At 40.4% G+C, this 25587-nt stretch overlaps 2 protein-coding genes across 4 annotated transcripts in view; both read right to left on the bottom strand.

The window, feature by feature from the left end:
- gramd2aa (GRAM domain containing 2Aa) overlaps positions 1-16588 on the bottom strand; it is a 48108-nt gene extending 31520 nt beyond the window's left edge. The window contains exons 1-2 of one of the 2 annotated variants that reach the window (XM_049597729.1): positions 16359-16588; positions 2940-3044 (exon numbers count right to left, since the gene is read on the bottom strand). In XM_049597729.1, the coding sequence (XP_049453686.1) occupies positions 2940-3044; positions 16359-16498 (245 nt within the window). In that variant the 5' untranslated portion in view covers positions 16499-16588. Of the gene's footprint in view, positions 1-2939; positions 3045-11854; positions 12079-16358 lie in introns of those variants that run through there. The other variant, XM_049597736.1, reaches the window with a different exon arrangement.
- Positions 16589-24382: 7794 nt separating this feature from the next.
- Positions 24383-25587, bottom strand: part of LOC125901739 (zinc finger protein 609-like) — a 109646-nt gene continuing 108441 nt past the window's right edge. For both annotated transcript variants that reach the window (XM_049597623.1, XM_049597632.1), the window contains one exon: positions 24383-25155. Coding sequence is in view for 1 of the 2 variants with exons in the window: in XM_049597632.1 (XP_049453589.1) it covers positions 25112-25155 (44 nt within the window). In the remaining variant the exon portion in view is untranslated. The remainder of the gene's footprint in view (positions 25156-25587) is intronic.

Genomic DNA, 25587 nt, shown 5'->3' with positions numbered 1-25587 from the left:
TATTTGCTTTAATTTCTTATTAGCTCTTAGTCTTATTCTTAGTAATAAATATAATTTAAAAAATTATAATAATGAACTGTTTTTGAGGGTGGGGTGCCAGGGTAAGCTTGCCTAGGGCGCTAAATGTCCTAGGTCCGGCACCTGCCAGACGTGACCATATTTGAATGAGAGGGTGGTTGACTCGGACTATGGTGACGCCTCACAGACAGCCTGTCACTCAAAGCAGCCAAGCCTTTAATTATGTGTAACTTTAAGCCTTAATACAAAATAAATGGGTGAGTTGTAGAAAAATTCAGTCTCTTCGTACAGTTGTCATAAAAGGGAAAATTAGCCATAAAGACCAAAACTGTTTTTGTACTAAGCTGTAAACATGTTTATTTCTGCTGTAACGTTGGGCACTTTAACATGGGGGACTGTGGGGACTGACTCGCTCCTGGAGCCAGCCTCAAGTAGCCATTAGAGGAATTGCAGCTTTTAGCACTTTGACGTTGGCTTCATTTTCAGCCCTACAGGTGGCGCTTGGTTGTGAACCTGTCTGAGTCCTGCACTGAAGATACAATACAGCAGAAAAACCCAAAAGTCCTCACAGAGCAAGAACAAGTGTCTTTGATCTCTACCGTCATTTCAGAAGCTGTGGTTTGGAAATGAATCTAAACCCGTGTAACACCTCAAACTCCTATGAGCTTTCTGCAGTGTGTGTGTGTGTGTGTGTGTGCACACGCATGCGCCTTTCTCAGTGTATCTCAGTGCCCTTGGCTGTGAGGCTGAATAGTGAAACTAATTACGAGCTCAAAGAATCCTAAATTGAATCCTAAATTAGAAAGCGAACACCTCCCATCGGTGGCCAGCGTAGCAGTGGACTCCCAGTCAATAATTTAACTGGAGGAGAAGAAACTGGGACCGAGAGAAAGTGAGTCTCACTATGAGGCTTCAAAAGCATCCACTAGAAAAGATAGGGATGATGAGAGAAGTAGAAGAACTTTCAAAGTGTCTCCTGAGTTTAAAATCTATGTCTCAGATTCATAGATCACAGAATAGAATTTTTTATCATAAAGAAACATTTCATACAAACGTGAAAATTAAGTCAGTTTTCTATCACACCCACGTCAGCTGATCTTTTCATTGTACAGCAAACTTTTTTTTTTTAAAGTGTTATTGTCAAATATTGGGTCACCATGCAAGGTTCAGTAATGATGTCAGATAATATACTTATTTGCAACAAGTAAACAGTGGGTGCAACCCAAACATTTTCAGAAAGAAAAAGAAAATTCTAGTGCTTTCGACCAACAACGCAGTTTGCAGAAATGTACAATGCCAACATTTCTTTCTGGCGACTGGGTTGGATAGGGGTGCTAATTTGTAAGATATCATATGAACCATTGTATAAAAATATGGTGTTGTGAGACACAAACAATAAAGTTTAAACCCACACAGTGAACGAGTCTTTAAAACTGCATTCACTACATTTTTTTATTAGCATTGAATCAAATAATTTAGTGTCACGTGAAAGAAGCTGTTTGTGATGACTAATCCACAGAAAATGATCACCTTACCCTTAAACTCTAGCTTTTGAACTTCCTTTAGCTTGAAGTTTTGGCTTTACAGCCCATTTAATTTGTTTAATTTTGCTTTCGAGTCTCATTAACATCCACAGGAAGCCGCCTCTAATAAAACTGCTCTTCTAACCTTTTGAAACTTGGGCAGATATCAGAAATTACCCAGAACATTTGCAAGAAGTCATTACAAAGAACAAATCAAAACAAAAAGAAATAGTAAAAAAAATAATAATAAAAATTTTAAAAAAGCCAAAAAAAAAGTACCAAAAAATATTTTAAAAAAATCTGTACATACTTTTAAAATGTAAATTATAAATATACTTTTTTCTCTAGTCTTTTAAAAAAATAATTTTCTGAATCTGTTGGGGTTTTTTTGCAATTTGTAGGACATTACTCACCAGGTTGCTCATTACCCTTTTCCCCATGTTTTTGAAAGAAATCGCACCACATTGCTCAAGGTTCAAAGGATAAATATTTGTGAAAGATGTCTGAAAGCAGCACAGGAAAAGTGATGTTGCTCCAGGTTTGAAAGTGTTAAACTCACTGCACACTACACACCTAGCACTAGGCGACAAGCTAGTAAACACAGGGAAGCACCTAGCAGTCAAAGAGCTAGATGCTACATGTAAGTTGGTGGAGACCAAAACAGAGCTGAAAGGAGACATGCTGCTTTACGTGTCCTGGATGTGTAAAAAGTCTTTTTTTTTTGCTGACTCATCAACCATAAGAACTTTATAAACCAGTGTGATGTCTTGGTTTTGTGTATGCCAGCCTGTTTGGATTAAATAATTATGTAAACAAATTTTAACAACCTGAAATGTTTAACGCAGTGGCAAAGTACTGAGGTGAGTTAGGCGCTGAGAAGGGATGAAAGATACACTCACTGCTTACTGAGTGCTGCAAGTTCAAGACTAACAAGTGCATAAAGTCTATCCCATTCAGTTTGTCTGCTAACACAGACCATGCATCAGCGCTAAATCCCATCCCAGAACAGATTCCCCAGGATTACACTGCTCCTGCCTTGAATCCTTCTTATATAACACACACATTCTGTCTGCAGACACACACAGACGTTGTGCATATGAGTACTTACTAATAAAAATACGTTTAAATTGATTAAAACCCTTTAAGTGATTTATATTTTCCAAACATTTATCTTCTCTTCAGGCCTCTGGGGGAAAAAGAAAATGAAACATCCATTGTAAATCTCTTTGTGTGCATGTGTGTGCATGTTCAACATCAAATAAAGCTGAAATAAAAGCACGAAATAAGTGCTGGGAAAAAAAATATCTCCTGGGGCTGTAACCCATGACCATGCACAGGATACAGATGGTGCGTGGGGAAAGAGACATGCAAGTGTTTGTGTGTGTGTGTGAGATTTGCCTGAAGTGGCCGTGTGTGTCGTCGTCCTTGGAGTGGTCCAGGTCCTGTGTTGCGAGCAGGCCTGTTTCTTCGCTCTGCTCCTGCTGCTCAGTCATGCTCCTGGCCCTAAATATACAAACACAGCTCTGTGTTAACAGCAGGCACCACTCCACGGGGCCGTCATGTACACTTGTATAAAAAGATGTTTGTTTTTCGCTCCACATTTGGTTTCAAAGACCCAAAAAAAAATAGTTTATGGGGCAAACAAGTGGACTCTGTCTTTCAAAATCAACACAGCTGTGATGTAACATTCAAAGTCTGAATCTGCTGGTTTACACGACATTAATAATCTCTACTCAGCAGAAATAAAGCTGTGTTCTCTTGCTTGTGTAAATGGGGTCAGTGTGTGCTCTCACCCAGATGTGTGCAAAGAAATAGAGCACCTCAGAGGTTGTGCAGATGGCTGACCCGATGTACTGACGCAAGCTGACTCAAACATTTTTTAAAATATACCTCACACTTGAAACTTTTCAGCACCAAATGTGTCTTGAAATGAAGTATTACACATACCAGGAAGAAGAAACAGAAAATTCGCAGAAACTGTGTTAAGGTGAGACGTTTTCAAAGATTTCTTCCATTGGGTGGTGACTGACAATAAGAGGAGCAAAGTGTGAAACACACACCAACATTAAAAACACTAAAGAATAATTGAAATGAAATTCTGAGAGAGCCAAATTAGCTTCATGTTGTTTTGCATACTTTGAAATGGGTGGCAGCAAATGGCTTCACTGAGAATAAGCTGCAGTCTCGATCTACAATAAGACCACAGTGGAAGTCTACCGAACCTTTTTTGTCTGACGTATCCTCACAGTCTATTAGGATGAGCTCAGGTAGCCCTTAACAAACACTGTCTATCATGTATCAAAAGTGTTTTAAACTGGATGTTATTTAAAGAGGACATATGATGCCCATTTTTAGGTTGATATTTGTATGAAGGTTTCTACTAGAAACGTGTACATGCTTTAAACACTTTGTTAGTCATACTGTCTGTGCTGGAACACCTGTATTCACCCTCAGTCTAAGGCCCTGTTTAGACGACAACGGTTTATCTAAAAACGGAAAAGTCTGTCCTTTGCGTTTTAAAAAACTTCTGCAACTATATTGAAACGATCCCCGTTCACATGGAGCCACAAAATCTATTGGAAATGCTGTAGTATGCACGCTAGGCCAATGGGTGGCAGTGTAAATTTGCAAAGCAACACGCCATGCGCCTGTGCTGAAGCGCCTTCCTCTACAACGCGGTGATTAGAAACCAAAACAAAGACACAATGGCAAAAGCATGCACAAATAACTTTGTCTGGATGGACGATGAGGTGGAGTTGCTACAGTAACAGATCTACACTTCACTTCAAATCAACAGGGTGAGCAGCACAAACAGAGCTCGGCATTGACGGTCGACTTTCTCGCGCATGCCTAGTGACTGGCACCGTAATGCACATGTGTGAAAAGTCTCCGTTTTCAGAGGAACAGCATATTGCAAGTTTACATGACAAGGAGACGCTGCCATTTCCAAAAAATTGCACTCGGGAACCTTTTTTCAAAACATTGCATTTTCAGGCACCCAAAACACCACGGTCGTGTAACCGATCGGGCAAAAACGCAACTAAAGTTTACCGTTTTCAGTTGAAATCGTTGTCGTATAAACGGGACTTAAAAAGGCTGCATTTTAGCACCGGTCTCTTTAAGCCCCCCTCAGATTCTCTGCATCTTTTCCAGGCCCCAAAGCAGTGCGCCGAGCTCTGAAGCAAATTTTCATAGTGGCCATATTGTGGTACTGCAATTTCTGGAGTCCGTTACATTATGTCCTGGGGCCTAAAAAGACTTTTTCTTATTCAGATACATGACGAGAGACGTCTGCAAATCAGTGGATAGATTTTTTTGAGCATCACAACCCCCATGAAATGAATCGTTTCACTATCAGGATTTGATCCATTTGTTCTGATAACGTTTGGAAAGTCTGGAAGAGCCGCAAGATGTCTGCAGTGCACCTGCTCAATGGGCCGCGCAGTGTCAAAGTAGAGCCAATAATCCTGGATCATCGGGGTAATTTTATACATGGCAGTTGAACCATTTCTGCTTCATGCCCCACTGAGCAACTCTCATAGGAATAAATGGGGACCCATATTCATCACCGTACCCAGTTCTCCTAATACATCCATGGTCTCTTCACCGCCATTGCAGCCGAGAGATGACAGAAAATAGTGGCTCTTCAAATATCACCGACGAAAGCATCAAAACAAAACCAGATTTGTGTGTTGCAGCAGGATTGTGATCTGAGGTGGGGAGAAATTTACAACACCAGCAACCAAGATTAGGCTGCATGTTTTCCTGACGTTAGCATGTAGCTCCATGTACATGAGCAGCATACTTAGAGTGGGGATATAACCGTAATGGAGAATAGGATCACTTTCTACCTTGAAAAATCACCTATAAAATCCTCTAAGCACATCTTAGATCTTGACATGTTCCAGCGGGAATATGATCCTAAATCAGGGAGAAACTATCAACATCAGCAACCGAGATTACATGTTTCACTACGTTTGCATGTAGCTTCATGCAACAGTATAAGAAAAGCTGTTAATAAAAATGGATATTGTCAATGTTTAAGTCACTAAATCGTTACTTGTATTGATTTCAACTGTTATCCTTTGCTTTTATTAATTAATGTTAGAACAGGCTGGTTTTATCCATTCAACATTTTGCAGTATTGCCATAAAACAGAAGTACTGAAAACAATCTATTATGTTTCTCCCTCTCATCTGCACATCAACCCCCACCTGCCCTGTGCCATGATTTCCTCTGGGAGAGAGGAAGTCGTTACCACCTGCCCTGATATAATTACAGGTGCTGATGGAAATAAGCTCCTGCATGTAGTTTCCACTGTATTATCTCTAATTGGCCAGAAGCTCCACGTCAGCCACTGACCTGTTCAAACAACAAGGGCTTCCTGGTCCTGGGTTTTATATCTGACTGGTCATCTGTGATCACAGAGGGTTGAATGGGAAGTTAAGGGCCTGTAGTAACAGATAAGGAAAGGGCTTGTGGGGTCTTTTCACCTTAAGCCTAAGGTTAAGGGATTCAGGAGAGGTATCTGATCCCAGCGGTGGGCCTCGGGGCAAACTGGTGTTTGAGTTAACTCGGAAACAATGTTCAAAGGGGCTGCTTGAAGTTGTGTTCAGCTATTCTTTGCAAGGAAATGGAGTAGTTGAATCAAATTCTCTGGATCAGTAGCTGAGGGCATGGAGAATATTTAAACAAAGGTTTTTCTTTTGAGAAGAAACCAATTTGCACAAAATAACTAAGATGTATTCTCACATAATTCAACCAAGGAATTCTGTGAAATTGGTCAACTGTTGCAAATTAAAACATCAACAACAGAAAATCTTGGTAAGTGGGTTGGATTTACCTTTGTATAATGGTTTTCCTAGAGAATTACAAAGTCAACAATTTCTTAAATTTAGTGAAAGCAGAGGTATTTTGTGCAACGTAACTGTTCTGCCTCTACATCCTTTTTCCTAGTTACACACAGGAAGCTTTGCTGTTCAATGACCAGTAGCATGTCTTATAACATGTAAGAGAAAACTGCGATTCATATTTTTATGTAATTGCTGCCCATTTTCATAAACATACGATTAATTTCCTGCCCTCCACACAGCGTCATTGGTTCATTTTGACCCATGACCCTTGCAGACATGTGCAACTTTGACAGAAGTCACCTTATTTTTAGTTTAAGACCTTATGACTTCATGACCCTTTACCTGACAGCTGGGAATTCTCTGACACCACACTGTGCCCACTGCGTCCGACAGCACAGGCAGCAGACTTTGGATGGCTCTTTAGTGACCTCATTCACAAAATGTTTGCTTGCAGCGAAATAAACTTATGAAACACATACCGACCCTGGTCACAGTCATTGAAACAAACAATCCTGGGATAAACATTATATGAAAGGAAATCTTTTTCAGCCTTGGAGGTGTTTCAGGCTTCAGTTTTATTATTTCTGGGAAGTGGAATTAAACAAATAATCAAAATAACAGGCATTACAAATTGTGATTTCCTCTCTGTCAGTATGTTATTGTCTGCATTTGAAACTGTCATTTAAGTTGTATTGTTCAGGTTGACCAGGAGAGCCAGGCTGAGACAGAGTATACCAGACTGACCACTTTATAAGGTAAATAAACAGTGAGATGTTTGTGCATTATGATTAATGCCATGCTGCAAAAAAATAAAACCCATCAAGAAGCAACCTGATGACCCACCCACAATAGTAATGGGCAAATAACCACATTTACAGGTCGATCCTATTGGATACTGAATCATTTAGCAAACTGTTCAGCATAAACTCTGCTTCCTTCTTGGCAATATAAAGGTTTGAAAGTTACAAATGTAACCATGGTTCTCTGAGTGTAGAAATCAGATCTAACCCTACAGCCACATAGACATATATACATAGACGCCACATCGAGCGCTGAGCTGTACATCAACGTCGCCGCCATATTGGATGTGGCAAGGCTGCGCTGTAAACTAATAGAAGTGAATGGACTTAATTTCATAAAGCGCCTTTCTTCAAAGAAATTTACGTTAATGCCTCTCGTTTATTTATTCACACACACACACTAATATACTTGGGAACCAGTTAGGCACCAAAAACAATGTATTTGATCTTCTCAGATGGCTAAGATAAGAACTTTATTGATCCCACACAGGAGCAATTCACCTTACATCAGCTACAGAGAACAAGGTAGTGCCGAAAAACAATACACACAGTATATACACATATACATATATATATATATATATATACACATACATACATACATATATATATATATATATATATATATATATATATATATATATACATACACACACACACACACAACACACAATTTCATAAAGCGCCTTTCTACAAAGAAATTTACATTAATGCCTCTCGTTTATTCATTCACACACACACACTAATATACTTGGGAACCAGTTAGGCACCAAAAACAATGTATTTGATCTTCTCAGATGGCTAAGATAAGAACTTTATTGATCCCACACAGGAGAAATTCACCTTACAACAGAGACAGAGAACAAGGTAGTGCCGAAAAACAATACACACAGTATATACACATATACATATATATATATATATATATACACATACATACATACATATATATATATATATATATATATATATATATATACATACACACACACACACACAACACACAATTTCATAAAGCGCCTTTCTACAAAGAAATTTACATTAATGCCTCTCGTTTATTCATTCACACACACACACTAATATACTTGGGAACCAGTTAGGCACCAAAAACAATGTATTTGATCTTCTCAGATGGCTAAGATAAGAACATTTACTGCATTTACTGCAGGGTCGCTACTATATACATATATATATATATATATATATATACATACACACACACATGAAATTATGAAATTAAGTCTATTCACTTCTATTAGTTTAGTCTAGTCAGCCTTGCCACATCCAATATGGCGGCGACATTGACGTATTACAGCAGCGGGCAAACCCACTCGATGCGGCGTCTACGTACATATGTCTATGTACAGCCAGACAAGAACATCAGCTCTGGATGATTCTGCAAACCCCTGAATTACACTCAGTGCCAATGTCTCTAAAAGTCATTATTTCAAAGTCTTGCTTTCTACAATATCTAACCCATCTATATTAGATAGCAATACATTCACTTGGCATTTTGTTCAAGCGTTCAAAACTTAGGTAGTCTGAACCGAAATGAGCAACCACGGGGTCCAGGTAGCGATGGGCACCCCTAATAACCTCGCATTCGTCAGCCTACCCTGTCTCCTAGAAATTACATTTGTATATTACCAAGCTGCTTTCTTGATTATGTTGTTGTGACAGTGTAATCACTGCCTGGATTATGTTCAGGGACAACGTTTCTTTCAGGTAACAAAACACTACATTCATGTACGGTGTAGGCTTTGCAAGAAGGTGGTCAGGGAGGATGGTGGGGGTATGAAGTCCAGGACCTTAACTCCAGAACCCTGGGCTCATATACAGACTCCTGTCTCGGGTTTAGGCAATAAAAGTACTTTGGTTAAGGGTTAGGGAAATGTCGTGATTTTGGTTAAATGTTAATAAAAAAAGGTAATAAAAAATAATGCTGTAGCCACTATGAGTGGATTTTGTGTTGTGAGATTGTCTATGGTGGGAGAAAACAAATGGAATATGTTGTCAGTGAACATTTTGCTGACATTTTTGTGACTTGCCATGAACATTAATTAGCAACAGTTCCTCATTATGTTAGAAAATTTTATTCACTATGCATTACGTTGCTAAAAACGTACTTGCTGTTTCAAATATAAACAGAATATTTAGGAGACATGGCTGCCTCAGCATCTGCTCACAGTGTTTCTTGTTCTGGGAATAGTAACAGGAACATGTTTGCTCAATCACAAAATAATTTTACAAACTGCAAGTCTGCAAACTAGATTTTTTAAAGATTATATATATTTCCCATTTTACAGAGGACAAAGGGGAAAGAGAGGGGGGTATAACCTGCAACAAAAGGTCCCAACGCTGGAATCAGACTCAGGATTTTGCAGTTATATCACATGAGCTCCAAGGCGCTCCTGCAAATTAAATTTGACACACTGTCTAAACTTTAGATAACAAAGCAGGGCCCTTATCATGTCAGTTAATACTGTATCTTCCAATCTGAACACAGTTACAATTATTCGAATTATCACTAACAAATTGCCACATAGTTAATAGTTTCTGGAGTTGCCCACAGCCTGGCTGGATGTCCAGTGGTTGTATGGTTATGTATGGTTTGACTGTAGCTGGGATGTGAGCCGTTAACACCAGTGAGCTGAAACAGAGAGCCACTGCAGCAGGAGAGGTGGAGTGATGTGGAAAAACGTAGAGCCTGACTCTGTCTAAATAAACAGGAATGTTAACCTGTTTTGCAGCAGCAGCTAATCTAAACAGTCCAAACACACTCTGGACACACGCTTTAAACCTGCCTTATAGAAACACTGCAGTTTCCCCAAGACAAAACATACACACGTATATGACACACCATGTTAGCACTGTCATAGTTTCCCCAAAACAAACCAGTTAACAGCGATTTTACACTGAACCAATGAACTGCCTCCCTCCTGCTCTTCTGATGGATCTTTTTAACGTGAATGTTAATTGAAGGGCCTCCACCTCACCTCCAGTCCTCCTCCGTGTCTTTTTTAGTCCCAGGAGACAAACACTTTGTGCGGTCACAAGACGTCCTCCAATCCAATAAACTGTAATCTTGTTAAGGTTGCTAGCCACCAGGATGGTTGCTTAAGAATCACTGCACTCTCTGCTCATTTTCCTGCAGCACTGTTCCAGTGAGGAGGTGTCAGCTAATGGCTTTCCCAAGATTTGCCAAGTACTGTGGCAAATAAATGACATAAAAAAATACACGTACTGATGCAGAACTTGTTTCGTGTCAAGTGAGGAGACTCCTCAAGCAAGACAGCAGGCACACAGCTTTATAAGCATTGTGGTCTGCTTTGTTTACAGGGTGTGAAGAGGCAGAGGTTTAATTTGTCTGAAAAGTCGGAGGTGGGTTTGTCTTATTATTAAAAGAAAATTAAAGTTGTCTGCAGTCTCAGGGGCAGCCCACATGGGAGGTTCCCCTCGTGTGTGTGGGTTAAAACTTAGACACGTAAGAGTGTGCTTACAGTAAATAAGGAAATCCAGAATAAATGTGAAAAAGGAAGTGATGACACTGACTACAGTCAGGCTTTTTGCCAGAACTTTGCTGCATCACTTATGACTATCATTTTCTTTTGTTCCCGTACAGCCTGGATTTTTTCCCCCTATTGTTTCACAGTGACTTAATTTGGTCCTCTGGTATTTCAGAGACACATGAAGTCTATGAAACTGCAGCAGAGGCAGCACAGCCTTTGGACTCTGCTCCCTGCACTGCTTGAGACCTCCTGAAATAACCTCGCCATTGTGCAAGCACCTCAAAACAGCCTTTGATGACAGGAGTGTGCTTTTGAGACGGCACAGGGATCCCAATGTTCTTCTTCCTCAGGTCTATGTGGAGCACAATAATTACTGTTTAGTGTGAAACTCAAAGGGGATTTCATGGAGGATTGGAATTTCTTTTGGGTGTTTCAAGAGACCAAACACAAAATCATTTGTCTATTTTTTCCCAGTATAATAACACTTCTATTGGGCAGTAGCAGGTACCTACAACACTTTTAGTTCAAGTAACATAACACAGACAGATGTAAGCTGCAGACCTAGTATTGTTATGACTGTCAAACAGCAATATTGGCACATTTTCCGCTTGAAATAACGACTTTAAATATATGACTGTACACTTATTTTTATTCTTTGAATAGTAAAATAGGCCTATATTGATACATAATACTTATCTTTTTTAATAAACGTTGCCTTTTATTATTAGAAGCAGAAGCGCTTGTTAAACTCGTAGAGAAGTCAGGTTACAATGCGGAAGTGAAACAATTCTTCAAAACAAAACCGGAAATGATTAACTTTTAGGATAAATAGAGTATAAAGTGCAAAAGGGTAAATACTTGATGATTTATGTTGAATAAATAATTCATATATCAGAAAAAAAAATGTTAACGGGAGAAACTACACAGTTTTATTTTGGTAAAAATTAACATTAACTCACAGATAAGAGGACTTACTACGTTCACGACGCCAGTATGAGCCCAAAACATGCTAGCCTTTAGTTTAAATATAACACAAGGCATCACAGCCCCTAATCAAAGCCATATCTTCATTTTTATCTTGTTATTGTGTCAGCTAACGTCAACGGCTGGTCGCCGATGCTTTTATTTTGAAATCTTCCCGTTACTCCTACCTGTAGCTTCACAAACCGCCGCGACTTTTCCCGCCGTGTTGTCGCCTTGTAGCTCCGCCAAACTCCTCCGGTCTGAGCTTCATTTCTTATTTAAACCATTTTGAGTTCTTTAGAAACAAAAAACTGTCAAAAACAGTCCGGTCTGAGGTCGAGACAAATCAGTGAAGCTGGAGGAGCGTGTGGTGTTGACGGAGCTGTGACCTCCTCAGCGGTGTGTGTCCTCCTGTGTGAGGTGGGTTGAGCTTACCTACAGCCCAGTGTGTGTGTTTACTCACTGCCAGGGGATTAACCGACGGCTACTTTGTTCCCACAGACGCTCAGAATAACTTCAGCGCTGCTCATTAATTACATCTGCAGACTGAGAGTAACAAAAATGACTGCCAGGGCTTCTGTAGTTTAATTTTTAAATGGTGAAGTCATGTGTGCTGAGCCGTGCTGCCATCAGGACCTGTTTTATATAACTATAAACAGCAGTGGAAGAAATATTCAGATCTGTAACTGAGCTAAAAGTACCAAAATATTACCAACAAAAAGTACTTAAAATATCTAAAATATTCACAATGCAGAAAGGCTCCCTAAAGCCTATTATAGTATATTATATTATTCTGTTTATCACTAATAAATAGCCTATAAGAGCATTTTAAAAAGTGACAGCTCATCCCAAATCAAAAATACATACTTTCCCTCTCACCTGTAGGGCTATTTATCAGAATAAACTGTTTTGGTGTGAGTTACAGAGTGAGGGAGACCCTTCTCTCCAATATCATGGAACTAGAAGTAGGGGTGGGCGATATGGCCCTAAAATAATATAGGCCAATGATATTTTAGCATATTTTACAAATTAGTAAAATATATATGCAGGTTATTAATTTAAGAAAATAGAATTGCAACAAAATAAGTGATATAGTTTTACAGTATTCAGTAAAAACTAAACAAACATGATCTCTCATTTCTTTAGTGTGTGAACAACAAGTAACTCAGAGTGAGATTCAGATTCTGTATACAATATTAATAGTTCAACAAAATAAAATCTACCAGAAATTACACATTTAAACAGCTCCCAAGTACAAACAATGTCTCCTGGGATCTATATATATAAATCAACAGGTGATTTCCTTCTTTTAGTAAAATCCTAAGTGACTGAGTTGTTGTTTTTTCCACCTGGACCTTTATGCTCTGCCATTTCTCCTCTAATCATCACGCTGCATATGTGTCGGGTTTTTATGTCTATCCTAGAGCGTCACATAGGTTTACATTACCAAAGATTTGTGACAAATGGCAAGAGAGGAGAAGGAGAGACGCTGTGCTGCTGCCAGAGGAGCTGCTGAATGAGTTCCCTCTGAGCGGTAACTCACTAAAAGAGACTGAGAAGTCCGGGGCTGTTCATGAAACATTCAGGACGCCAAAGTTTATTCGACACTACTGAAGCTGCTCCTCTTTTTGGAACCACCACAGAGTCGGTAACACTTTCGCTTTCAGCCATGCTCGTCGTTGCCATGGGTAACAGTCATTATGTCAACAAGTAGAGATATTGCGAGTGTCACGATATGAATTTTTCATATGATATTGAAAAATATACTAGTATTATCATGAACAAGATGGTATGGCACACCCCTTCATGGGTGTACTTCAGCCGAGAGAAAATAGTTCCCACATGAAACTGCTCACAACAAGGTCTGTGGATTATCTTGAGTAACCAGGTCGTGATTTCTGCAAAGAGACATTGAAATTGAGTTTTTCAAATGTAGTTTTTGGTGCTTTGAGCATCACAAGCTGAGTGACATCTAGTTCCATTATATTGGAGAGAAGGCAGACATCTCTACAGCTGATGTCTCCAACACCCTGCAACTCACAGCAAAATAATTTAGACTGAAGAGGAAGAGTATGTATTTTTACTTTTTGGGGTGAACTTTTCCTTTAAGGTTATAGTTTGTCAGTGTGCAGCAGATTTTAGATTCCTTGCTTCTCATGTTTTAGTCTGTAGTTTTCCACCGGGGTCCAGGGAAATACAGTGTCCTGAATGGAAACAGAGTTTCTCTTATCTCTTACACTTTCTATACTACAGGGTAAATGAGTAATACAGTACAGGATGCAACCATTTAAGCATAGCATGTGTTTATTTTAAAGGAGCTATATGTAAGAAATCTAAAGCAAATAGTCATAAAATCCTCCTAATATGTCACAGAGACTAAGGAATAATGTTCAAATAACATACTGATCTCACGGACAACAATAGTACAGCCAGAATATTCCCATTTTAAAAAAATATATTTACAGTCTGCAAATCGTATTTATGTTCTGAATTTGTGTTTTGGCCTGTTGCGCCACCGTCTACCAGTCACACAGTCAGTAGAGTCTCAGCATCTGGGTTATGACTGAGCTACAATGGCTGACGGTGTGACTAAACCCAAACGACGTCGTTATGATTCCCAAAAACGCCAAGACAAAACTTGAGGCAAAGTGAGGGTCTATAGGAGATGCTTTTGAATGGTGGAGACGGTTGAAAGCGGAGAAGAATTTGAAATCGGATGTTGAAGTGGCTACTCTTCTCCTCGACAGGTAAGCTTTAGCCAAAGTTGGCTAACTAGCATCATAGCTAGACGGAGATCGACATTTCGAATAGCTTTAACTGTTATTCATTTTCGATCATACATTGTAGCCCATGTGCACGTGGGTCATCGTCCCGACTGATTTTTTTGAGAAACAAACGTTAGCAGCACGGCAAGCAGCATTAGCAGTGTCCCGGTACATAGCATTAGCAGCTGGCTCCTCCTCCGCTGTATCCCGGCAGCAGCGTTAGCAGCAGAGAAGACGGACTTGCTCGAACGGGGGGCAGACACGACTCACGGCAGTATTTTGAATTTGAGTGCAGTAACTGTTTTGGCCACATTCATACATATGGCGCCTTTAAGTAACTATAAGCGAGACATAAATGTAGAGGAGTAAAATGAGCCTTTAAAGTAGCAGAAAATGAAAATACTCGAAGTACAAATATGTCAAACGTGTACTTAAATACAGTTGTTGAATAGATTTACTGAACTACATTCTCCCCCTGAGTATTTGCATCAAAATATACTTTTAAAGTACCAGAAGTACTCATTATGCAGAATGGCCTGTTTCAGAATAATTTATATTATATTATTGGATGGAATTACTGATGCATTAATGTGAAAGGGAAGGGCTAATTTTAATTTCTTTATATACCACTGGCTTGTTAATTCCCCCCAGCGATCAATAAAGTGTCATCTTAATCTGTAATAATTCATTTTAATATATTTGTTGATTATATTTTGTGTTGTTAATGTCAATTTGCAAAGTAATTGAAGCTATCAAATCAATGTAGTGGAGCAGAAGTAGCAGAAAATGGAAATAGTTAAATAAATGGACTGCACTTGTACAGCGCCTTCTAGTCTTCTGACCACTCAAAGCGCTACACTATGACTCACATTCACCCATTTACACACACACACACACACACGTCTTGCCCAAGGATGCTTCGACATGCTGAGGAGCTGGGAATCGAACCACCAATCTTCTAATTAGAGGACAACCCGTTCTACCTCCTGAGCCACAGCCACCTGAGTAGAAGGGACTGGGCGTTTCACTGGGACTAGGCTTTTAATTGAAGTTTTACAGTAATATACTGCTTTGTGGTTTAATTTACAAGAATGCATTGTACTTTTAAACACAAGTTTTAAAATTTTTACCTGAAAAAAATAATAATGTATAAAGACATCCAGCTGCACTCCTCTCTGCAGCGTGAGTACTACGAGTCCGTCCTCTCTCAGCACAGACTCAAACATTCATTAATAAGTGGAGCCACTTTCAAACAGTCATGTTAAAGAGAGTTCAGGCTGTCAGGATAAAACACAGAAACTCTCCGTATAAAGGCTGTTCTACTCAGGATGTACACAGTGCTGGGAAAATATTCTAACCCCTCGTCTAATAAGAATAAACTGTTGTGCAACTTAATTACAATCCAAACACTGTTACAAAGGTGCATCGTTTTAGGTTCACAATGCCTTTTAGCAACATCTGTCAGCTGTGAATCACAAACGTTGTGCTTTTTAAGCAGAGTTTCAGTCGTGGGTGAATCTCCTGTGTCCAAACTGCAGGTGCAACAAAATGCAGTATAATAATTATAATAAAAGAAGTCTGGAAAATCATGATCAAATACCCTGAAATGCTTTACGATGGATTTCTCTCTCTTATTTATATTTATTTACGTTTATTTTTTTCTAATTTTATTTCAAATCTTGTTTTTCTAGATACACTGAGTGTAAAAAGAAAAATCATGCAGGACGTCCTCCTGATGTTAAAGTCTCTTCTCCACCTATATCCCATTTGTCCCAGTTTAAACCTCCCTCTCACTCCCCACATCCCCTCCTCTGTGATTGGTTCAGGGCCATTAACTAAGCGTCGCTTGCTTTCACCCGTCTTCACCTTGTCAGTGTAACTGGAGACGAGCACACCAAACACTCAGAGTACTTCCTGTGTGACTGACCTGGCTCTGCTGGCTGCTATCCTCTGACTGCAGTTACCATGAGGGTGGCGGTACTGGGGGAGCTGGTAGTATCTGTCCTGGCCGGGGGCCTCGTCGGCGGGCAGGGCCTTAGGGCTGGCTGCGTAGATAGTGCATCCCATGAACACCTCCTGGAAGTCACCCTCAGCGTCCTACAGCGAGCCGTCCGTCCTCAAGGTATCCTTCCTCTGAGCGGCCTGTCCTGTCCTGTCCTGTCCTGATGCCAGCCAGCTGCTCTGTGCAAAAAGCCATTGGCTCAGCACATTGCTATCTTAACCCCTCCTTCCCTCTGAAGCTCTCCCCCTCGCTCCCTCTCTCTCTCCGGCCCTCCTCCTCCTCCTCCTCCCTCTGCCGAGCTGAGAGCATGGAGGATAATCAGATTTCACATTTACACTCAACAAAATCATCCCCAGCGTAATCGCTCCCTGTCACTGATGTTGCATTATGCTAATGCACAGAGCGCATTCTCAGTTCAGGAGCATTAGGGGCAGTTAAAAATATCCTAACTGACTGATGGGAGTCGATGCCACAGCAGGCGCAGATAAAGTTTATACAGTGTTAAAGTGATGTGACAGCTGGTCCAACACACTGCGGGGGTTACAACCTAATGACCATCTGATTTTATGTGTCTATTATCATAACGGTTCGCTCTCTTAAATTGTCATTAGTTGGTGAAAAATGCTCTCCACGTTTTACAGAGCTTAAAGGTCAAGTGTGTAAGAGTCAGGGGGGTTTAGTGCCATCTAGTGGTGAGGACTGCATATTTCAACCAGCTGAAACTTCTCCTGGTTAGAATTCCTTCAGTGTCTATTCAGGAGGTTTTTAACCAGGAGCTGAATTATCCACAGAGGTCAGATCTAGAGCCTTTAGTATGACACCTAAGACTGAATTTTTCCTAAGCTGAGGGACTTAAAGGAAATGACGACTTTAGAATGAAAATACAGACAAGAAGTCCAGTGTAGTTTTTTAATCCACAAAACTCGTTCGGGGTATCGGAGGATAACAGCTAGCCGGGTTTTTCCATACACTTGAAGTGCATGGAACCCACGTCCAAAATCATTTTGAAAATGTAATAAAACGCTGCTAGTGCATTTCAAAAACGTCAGAACGGCTCGTCCATCCAGACGTAATTTACTCCACTTTCATAGCATCATTTCTCACCGTGGTCAGTCAACTCACGTGAGACCAAGAACAAGAACGTCTCTGAACGTTCGAGTCTCGCGCGAGTTGCAGACTAACTGACCACGGTGAGAAATGATGCTATAAAGTGGAGTAAATTATGTCTTTTAAAGTCAATTTTGCATGCCGCGGCTTCAGGGCACTTGCATTACGACGGACTAGCCGTTCTGACGTTTTTGAAATGCATTAGCGGCGTTGTATTACATTTTCAAAATGATTTTGGACATGGGTTCCATGCACTTCAGGTGTATGGAAAAATCCGGCTAGCTGTTATCCTCTGATACCCCGAACGAGTTTTGTGGATTAAAAAACTACACTGGACTTCTTGTCGGCATGAAGGTGAGTAAGAACTGTCTGTATTTTCATTCTAGAGTGGTCATTTCCTTTAAGGGTGTAGCACAGAATCCATGAGAATGTTGCCTTAGTTAAGTAAAAATGTCATTTACTGCATTGAAAGATTTGACAGTGGTAAAATACTTCAGTTTCCATGACAACCATTTGTTTGCTCGGGCTCAAGCTTGTGATACCTTCGTCTTTTCTGCAGTGGTTTAACTACAAAAACAGGTACACACACCAGAAACGGTTCCTTTTGGAAATTTTAACCCCATGTGACGTTTGGGGCACCAGCCCTTCACCAGACATGAACAAAATAAGGAGACACACCTCTATACACAACCAATGGTGGTCGCCCAACAGATCAAGTGACGATCAGAATTTTCCAAAAGGAGCAGCTTCTTTGACTAAGGGATTCCTTAAGTAGAAGACCAAGATAAGGAGAAAAGCTTAAATACTTAGGCGAGCATTTTAAGTAAACCTGAAGGAGAGGACGTGTGTTGTGCCATTAAAACCAGTAAAAATACTGAATAAAGCAGTTTCAAGTTACAAATCTGTTTCTCCTACACTGTTTGGCTCACCAGCAGCACAGCACCTGCGGACGTGTGCTGATCTATTTTCTCTGATATCAAGATTCAGACGTTCAGAAGTTTTTTTCTGAGAGCCAATGTTTCTCTGATGCTGCTCATTGCAGAGAGGCTGCTAACAACGGTACCCAACATTGAAACGTGAAAGGCCTTATTTGGAGCCAGTGTTTGGTTTGTCTGTTCTGAGCTACTGTAGGAACATGGCAGTCTCTGTAGACGAGAACTCGCTCCCTATGGACATAAAAAATGGCTTATTTTAAGGTAACAATAACAATTCTTATTTTCAGGTGATTATACACCAATGAAAACACACTTGTTATGTTATAATCCATGTCTATCCCCCTACATCCTTCACACTGGACCTTTAATGTGATCTTGAAATTGCTTAATGTCCAAACAGTCCGAAGCATAAAGACATTCAGTTTAAAATTACTGTATATATGTGGAGCTGGGGAAAAACACACACACACACACACACACACACACATATATATTCATAAAATGACATCTCCTGCTCCCTCCTATGAACGACAGCTGTAACTAACTCCTGCTGGTATGCACACGTGTTAAACTCTGATTTGAGGGTTCCCTGTGGAGCTTTTGACCTAGTTGTTATGTTTGCTGTTCCACTGATCAACAGGTGGCGGTGTGATGCCAAGATATGCAGCAATGCACCAGCAGAGTCAGAGGAGAGGCAGACTGCAGGCTCCTAAACATGGATGTAAACAAGGTAAAAAAAAGAAATCTGCCTCTCAAATTCTCTGCACATGTCAGACCTCAAAGACACACACACACACGACTTCCAGTGAGAAACACTGAATGTAAGCATGACTTTGTATACAATGAAAAATAAAAAACTCCCACAGGAGTTTCAGGTGAGCTCAGAGAAAGTTTCCTCTTCCAGCAGAAGGATGTGAAAACAGACTCTGCAGCACGGTGAAGCTAACAATAAGAAACACATCTCTGAGGAGAGGGGGCTGTGCTGTTGCCAGCTCTACCTTCTTTCATCTCACAACTTCATACTGACTCAAATTAAACCTTGATAACATCCTGCAATTTCACAAACATGCACAAAGTGTGTCCTTAACAGCAACAACATGACATGCATATTGTGTTCAAACAAACCTGCTCAGGTACAAGAAGTCAGTCTGCAGTCAAAGTCACTAAAACAGGATCAAATCTGACATTTGGTCCGGCTGAAGCTGCCTGGGGCCTCTTCAGAGACACTGCTCTCCTGTGGCCAAATGTCACAGTGCAGTTTCCACACTCTGATGTGGATTTCTAGCATCAGCATTTCTGACTTAGCAATGCTGGACTTTTACTTCCTGCACTTAAGACTTTTTTGTTAAAATTCAGTTTGATGTCCACGACCCACTCAGAGACCAACCTGCTAAACTCTTTATTCTTAATCAAAACTCTTATTTTCTATTAACACTGAACAAAAATATTGAAACACAACGCACTTTGATTTTTGCTCCCATTTTCCACTAAGACGTTTTTTTATGCAGACAGAAAGCTTATTTCTCTCAAATTTGGTTCACAGATCTGTTAAAATCCATGTTAGTGAGCACCTCTCCTTCTCCAAAACAATCCATCCAGCTGACAGGTGTGGCAAATCAACATGCTGATTCAACACCATCATTACCACACAGGTGTGTTGGGCTCTTCAAAATAAAAGGCCACTCTAAAAATGTGCAGTTTGGTCACACAACAAAACGCCACAGTTGTCTCAGAGTTTGAGGGAGCGTATTAACTGGCATGCTGACTGCACGGATGTCCACCAGTCGTTGCCCATGAAGTTAATGTTCATTTCATGACCATAAACTGTCTCCAATGTAATTTCCATGCATGTGGCAGTACATGCCTCACAGCTGCAGACCACGTGCAATCACACCAGCTCATGACCTCCACATCCAGCATCTGTACCTGTAAGATCATCTGAGACCAGCCGATACAACATTTAGTTTGCACAACCAATGAATTTCTGCAGCTGTCTGAGGAAAGCTCATCTGCATGCTCATCATCCTCACCAGGGTCTTGGCCTGACAGCAGTTTGTATGTGGAAGTGCTCACCTGTGATGGCGTCTGGCAGTTTGGAGAAAGGATGAATCCTGTGTGACCAAAATTAATCCTGAAGATGATCTGTGGCCCCTGTTGTGTGAAATCCATAGTTTAAAATGTCTTTTTCATGATAAAACTGCACATTTTAGAGAGGCCTTTTATTGTTTGGTAACGATGCTGTTGAATCAGCATGTTGATACGCCACACCTGTCAGGTGGATGGATTATCTTGGAAAAGGAGAAGTGCTCAGATTTTAACAGATCTGTGAACAACAGAATTTGGGAGAAATAAGCTTTGTGTGTGCATAAGAAAGTCTTAAAAATCTTTAAACTTGTGAAAAATGGGAGCAAAAACAAAAGTGCAGCGTTTATATTTTTGTTTTGAGTCAAATAAAATTGTCTATAAAGTGAAGTCAATGTTCCATGATGACGCTGACTTCATTTTCTTGACTATCACAGTTGAAGATGAAACCTGCACAAACATAGCAGCTGCTTTAAGAATATTTTTCCAGAAGCCATTGAGCAGTTCCCAGGACAGATTGTCTCATAAAAAGATTTATTTTTTTCCAGCCCAAATTTACAAAGGCAAGTTACAGAGTATTGTATAAAAAAGAACCATGATAATGTACACTTTACACAAACTCCTGAAGGGAGGGAGAAAGGAGGAGAGGGTGAAGAGTTCTGAATTTTCTCACACAGAAAGAAAATGAAGACATTGTAAACATCCTTGCAAGCACCATGACTGGTACTCTGGGTGGAGGAGGAGGAGGAGGAGGAGGAGGAGGAGGAGGAGGAGGGGGGAGGAGGTGGGGGGGTGGGGGAGTTTTGTGTGACAGTAGGCGGGTCGGGAAAAGGACAAACGAGCAAGTGTCTCTGTGTTTTCACAGAAGAATGTTCAACTAGGCACCAATTGAGACAACTGCTGGCCAATAAATATACTCTTCACCATGAAACAAATACAGTCCTGCAAAATACAAGAGCCAAGCACTTTCCAATATGTTGATAGCAAACATTACTTTTCTGGCTTTTCATACACTTCAGTATATATGATTTTCACTGGGCTTTGCTTACTACTGAGATAACATTACTACTCTCAGAGAGAGAACAAATGCACTTGTCACAACCAATGTCTGATAAAACTATATGTACTGTATGCAGTCTGCTGGTACTAAAACCCACCAACTTTAATGACAACATCACAGCTGCCTAGATTACCCTTACAGATTAAGTACAAGTCAAACACCACCACATTCAGCTTTTTCATGTCAGCCATTCTTCTTTAAAATGCGCAAAAATGTCAAAAAAGATATACCGTCTTGCAAACTTTCCGTGGGACAAAAAACTGGCAACATATTTACTGGGAATGTCCGAGGAACCTCGAAATGAAGAGCTGCGGTTTCACGATCATGGGGGGGCGTTAGATCAACTGGTGGATCACATACAGTATTTAATGAGGAAAAACAACAACAATGGGGACATTTAAAAGTGTAAAAATCAATAAAATTTAATGACAACATGGTCAATATTCTGCGTCAGAGGGACGTAAAGACTGTTCACGACCCACGACAGCACGGTGTGGCATTAAACCTTTAACAAGTCCCTCTCCTGAGCCAATTTGTCATGTATGAATGAAAGCACTAGAGCAGCACCTCCAGCTCAGAGCAGAAAATGTGCTTCCCCTCCCCCACCAACCATAAACAGAAGCCCTCTCAAATCAATGCAAATAGCATCTGGATAGAATTTCACTCACAACCCCTGAGGTACGAGAGAACTGTAATTTAAAGCCCAAGAGGGTCCTCTGGTAGAACAGGCCGTGATGACTGTCACTTTTTGTGTAGCTTTAAAGTGAATTTACAGAGTGGCTCCACCGGTTTGAGATCCAAAGGAAAAGCCCAGAGCAACGTGCTTCTTCTCAGCTGAACTTTGAGCCTTCCTGCTTCAGCTGTGTGTGCGTGTGTGCATGATCAAGGTCCCATTGAACTCGTTTTCGCCACGTTGCTCCAAGCTTTTCATCGGCTCACCCTTTTTCTTTATTTAAGTTCATTTTCTGCATCTGATTGGCTCCTGTTTGTAACAGCTGAGAGATTTTATTTTAAGGTAATTTAAAACACTTTGTCTGAGGTACCAGACTCATTGGCCCAGTTCATCCAGAGCTAGCCGGTGAGGAAACCACGCTAACTGTCCGAGGTGAATGTGTATTAGGGTGAAGCCACACGAGCAAGCGAAGCACCATGAGAAATTTTTGCCCTTTTGTCAGCGAACAGTCTGAGAGTCAGACTGATCTACCATTTTGATTTTAAAGGAGCAGTGTGTAGGATTCAGTGGGATTTAGTGGCACCTAGTGGTGACAATGGCACAGTGCAACCAGCTGAAACTTCTCCCGGTTAGAATTCCTTCAGTGTTCATTGTTCAGGATTATCTGCAGAGATCTCTTCCTCTCCAAAACAGGTGATTAAAACCAGTAAAAACACTGAATGAAGTAGTTTCACATGTTTCTTCAGCCCTAGACGCTACTGTATGCTCACTTTCTTTCTCTGATAACTTAAGGTCCAGATGTTCAGGAGGTTTTTACTGGGAGCTGAATTTTCCGCAGAGGTCTCCTCTTCTCCAGTACAAACACACCTGGTGATTTAAACTGGTAAAAACACTGAATAAAGCAGTTTCATCTTAAAAATAAGTGTTTTTCCAAGGAGGTTTGGCTCATCACAGGGGGGGTGCTAACTTCACTGGCCTAAAAGAAAGCGCAAATGGCCCTATCTAGAGCCAGTGTTTGGTTGGTTGGCATTCGTCTGTTCTGGGCAACAGATATTCAGGAGGTTTTTACTGGGAGGCGAATTATCCGTAGAGGTCTCCTCCTCTCCAAAACAAACAGACCAGGTGATTTAAACTGGTAAAAACCCTGAATAAAACAGTTTCACTTTAAAATCAGCATTTTTCCAAGGCAATTTGGCTTGTCATGAAGGGGCTGCTAACTACGCTGTCCAACGTGAAAGTGTGAATGGCCTTATCTAAATATAAATGTAAATATAAACAGCTCATTTTGAGAAAACAAAAAAAAAAAGTCAATTCATACTTTCAGGTGATTATACACAACCGAAAACCCCTAAATCCTACACACTGGACCTTTAATCTGTCAGATTTGCTGTAGTATCGTTGAGAAAGATCCGAGACAGCGACTCAGAGGTCTGGAGGCAGTCTAGCTGCACGCTGCATGTTGGGATGATGTGAAATGTGAACCAAGCTTGTGATGTTGAAAAAGTAGAGGCCAAGTGAATACAAAAAAAAAAAAAAAAAAAAAAAAAAAACATTAAAAGTGCAGCAAGACAACCAACGCTGGGGCGAAGAAGACGCACTTGAAGACATTGAGGGAACAATGATCTGATCACATGATGTTAAACGCTGTGAAGGCTGAAAGCTATTTAACAGTGACAGTTTCCAAACAGTTGCGTGCTGGGATAAATATAAACATTTATGCACAGAAAAGTCGGCTAAAAGTCTATATTACAGCAGAAAAAGTTACATGAGTGAAATTTCACATTGTTTACAGAAAAACAATCAAACTTGACGAGCTGAACGAAGCAGTCTTACAGTAAAAAACACCAAAACCCCAACGAGAGGCCTAACGCAGTGGTGACGACGCCCCTGTGAACTCATCGCTTGCTAATGTGGCTTCACCGTGTTGAGTGTAACGACAGATGTGACCTCTTTCACTGTGAGGAAAAACAGGACTCATACCAGCATCAGACACATTCAAGGATGAACACAATGATATGGAGTAGAAGTGTTACTGAGAAAAGAAAACATGAATAGTGTTTATTCTCCATTGAGGTGTGTGCGGTCCCTTCGCAAAAAAAAAAAAAAAAACATGACGACATCATCCCTGAAACAAGAACTGAGGGTTCAAAGAGGATGGGAATTGACAATGATGATGGAAAATGAAAAACTTCAGTCTCAGGCTCTCAAGTCTCTGAAGAAGCAGCTGTTGCCATATTCCCTCTCCCCCACGAAATATAGCCAAACATTTGTCAAGTTAAGGATATACTGTTGTTTCGCGGCATACAATAAGCCAAAGACGTAGAGTTGAAATCATCTCAGTATGATTCACTTTTCTTTTCAGTCCTTAATTTAGTTTGACTCCCCTTTCCCATCAGCCACCCAGCTCATCAGAACCCCCCTGCCAATTTCTTTCTGCGTGTGACGAAAAAACAATGCAGTCAAAGAAAGAAAAAAACCAAAAACAACAACAACAACAACAAAAAAGCTGTTCTGGCAGTCCAATAGTCTCTTTTTGCATTGTATTTGTTGACAGTGCAAAGACTAGATAATCAGCGGGTTGGTGTTTCCTCTGCGTGGTGAGGCAGAGTGATGGCTTTGAACCTGGGTTATCATCAGTCCTGTTACAGTCCAAGGTTTGGAAAATTTGGGGTCATTTACGAGGGGGAGAACAAAAGAAAAAACAAAAAAAACAACAATCTGCCTAGCCTCGGGGCAGAGGAACTAAAAATATAGATAGAAACACCATTCAACTGATGTCTAAAAGGTAACACCCGGGAGATTTTCTTCTCATGTGAGCCAGTCACATGAATCTTTGCAGGGTTGAGGTGTGACGGTCAGGTTTCCCTGTGGAAGAAAGAAAGACTTATTTATTATCAGATCACTGAGTTACTCACAGAAAATACACAAACAGAAAGAACAGGGTGCTGATAAATAAATGCTTTACACACTTCTCTAACTCTTCTCTGTATGAGGCACACAGCGGTACTTAAATGTAACTCTAAGGTAGTTGTACTTTAACATGTCAGGCTACTTTATACTTCAACTTCACTACATTTCAGAAGGAATAACTGTACCAGGGTTCCTACCAGAAAAATGAATGCTTTTCAAGATGATTTTTAACCATGTTAGACAGATTTTTTTTGGCACTGCACCTAAATATAAAGGTAACACATATGTAGTTCTGTGCAGAGGTAGGTTTTATGTAGGAATATGGTTACTACAGTGAGTAAGATCAATCTACATTTTGCCAACAGGCAACTGTAAAAGTGGTAAGTG

Source organism: Epinephelus fuscoguttatus, linkage group LG2 (genome assembly GCF_011397635.1).
Source record: "Epinephelus fuscoguttatus linkage group LG2, E.fuscoguttatus.final_Chr_v1".
Classification (NCBI taxonomy): domain Eukaryota; kingdom Metazoa; phylum Chordata; class Actinopteri; order Perciformes; family Serranidae; genus Epinephelus; species Epinephelus fuscoguttatus.
The sequence above is the reverse complement of the archived record's forward strand: the minus strand, read 5'-3'. Positions and strand labels throughout refer to the sequence as shown.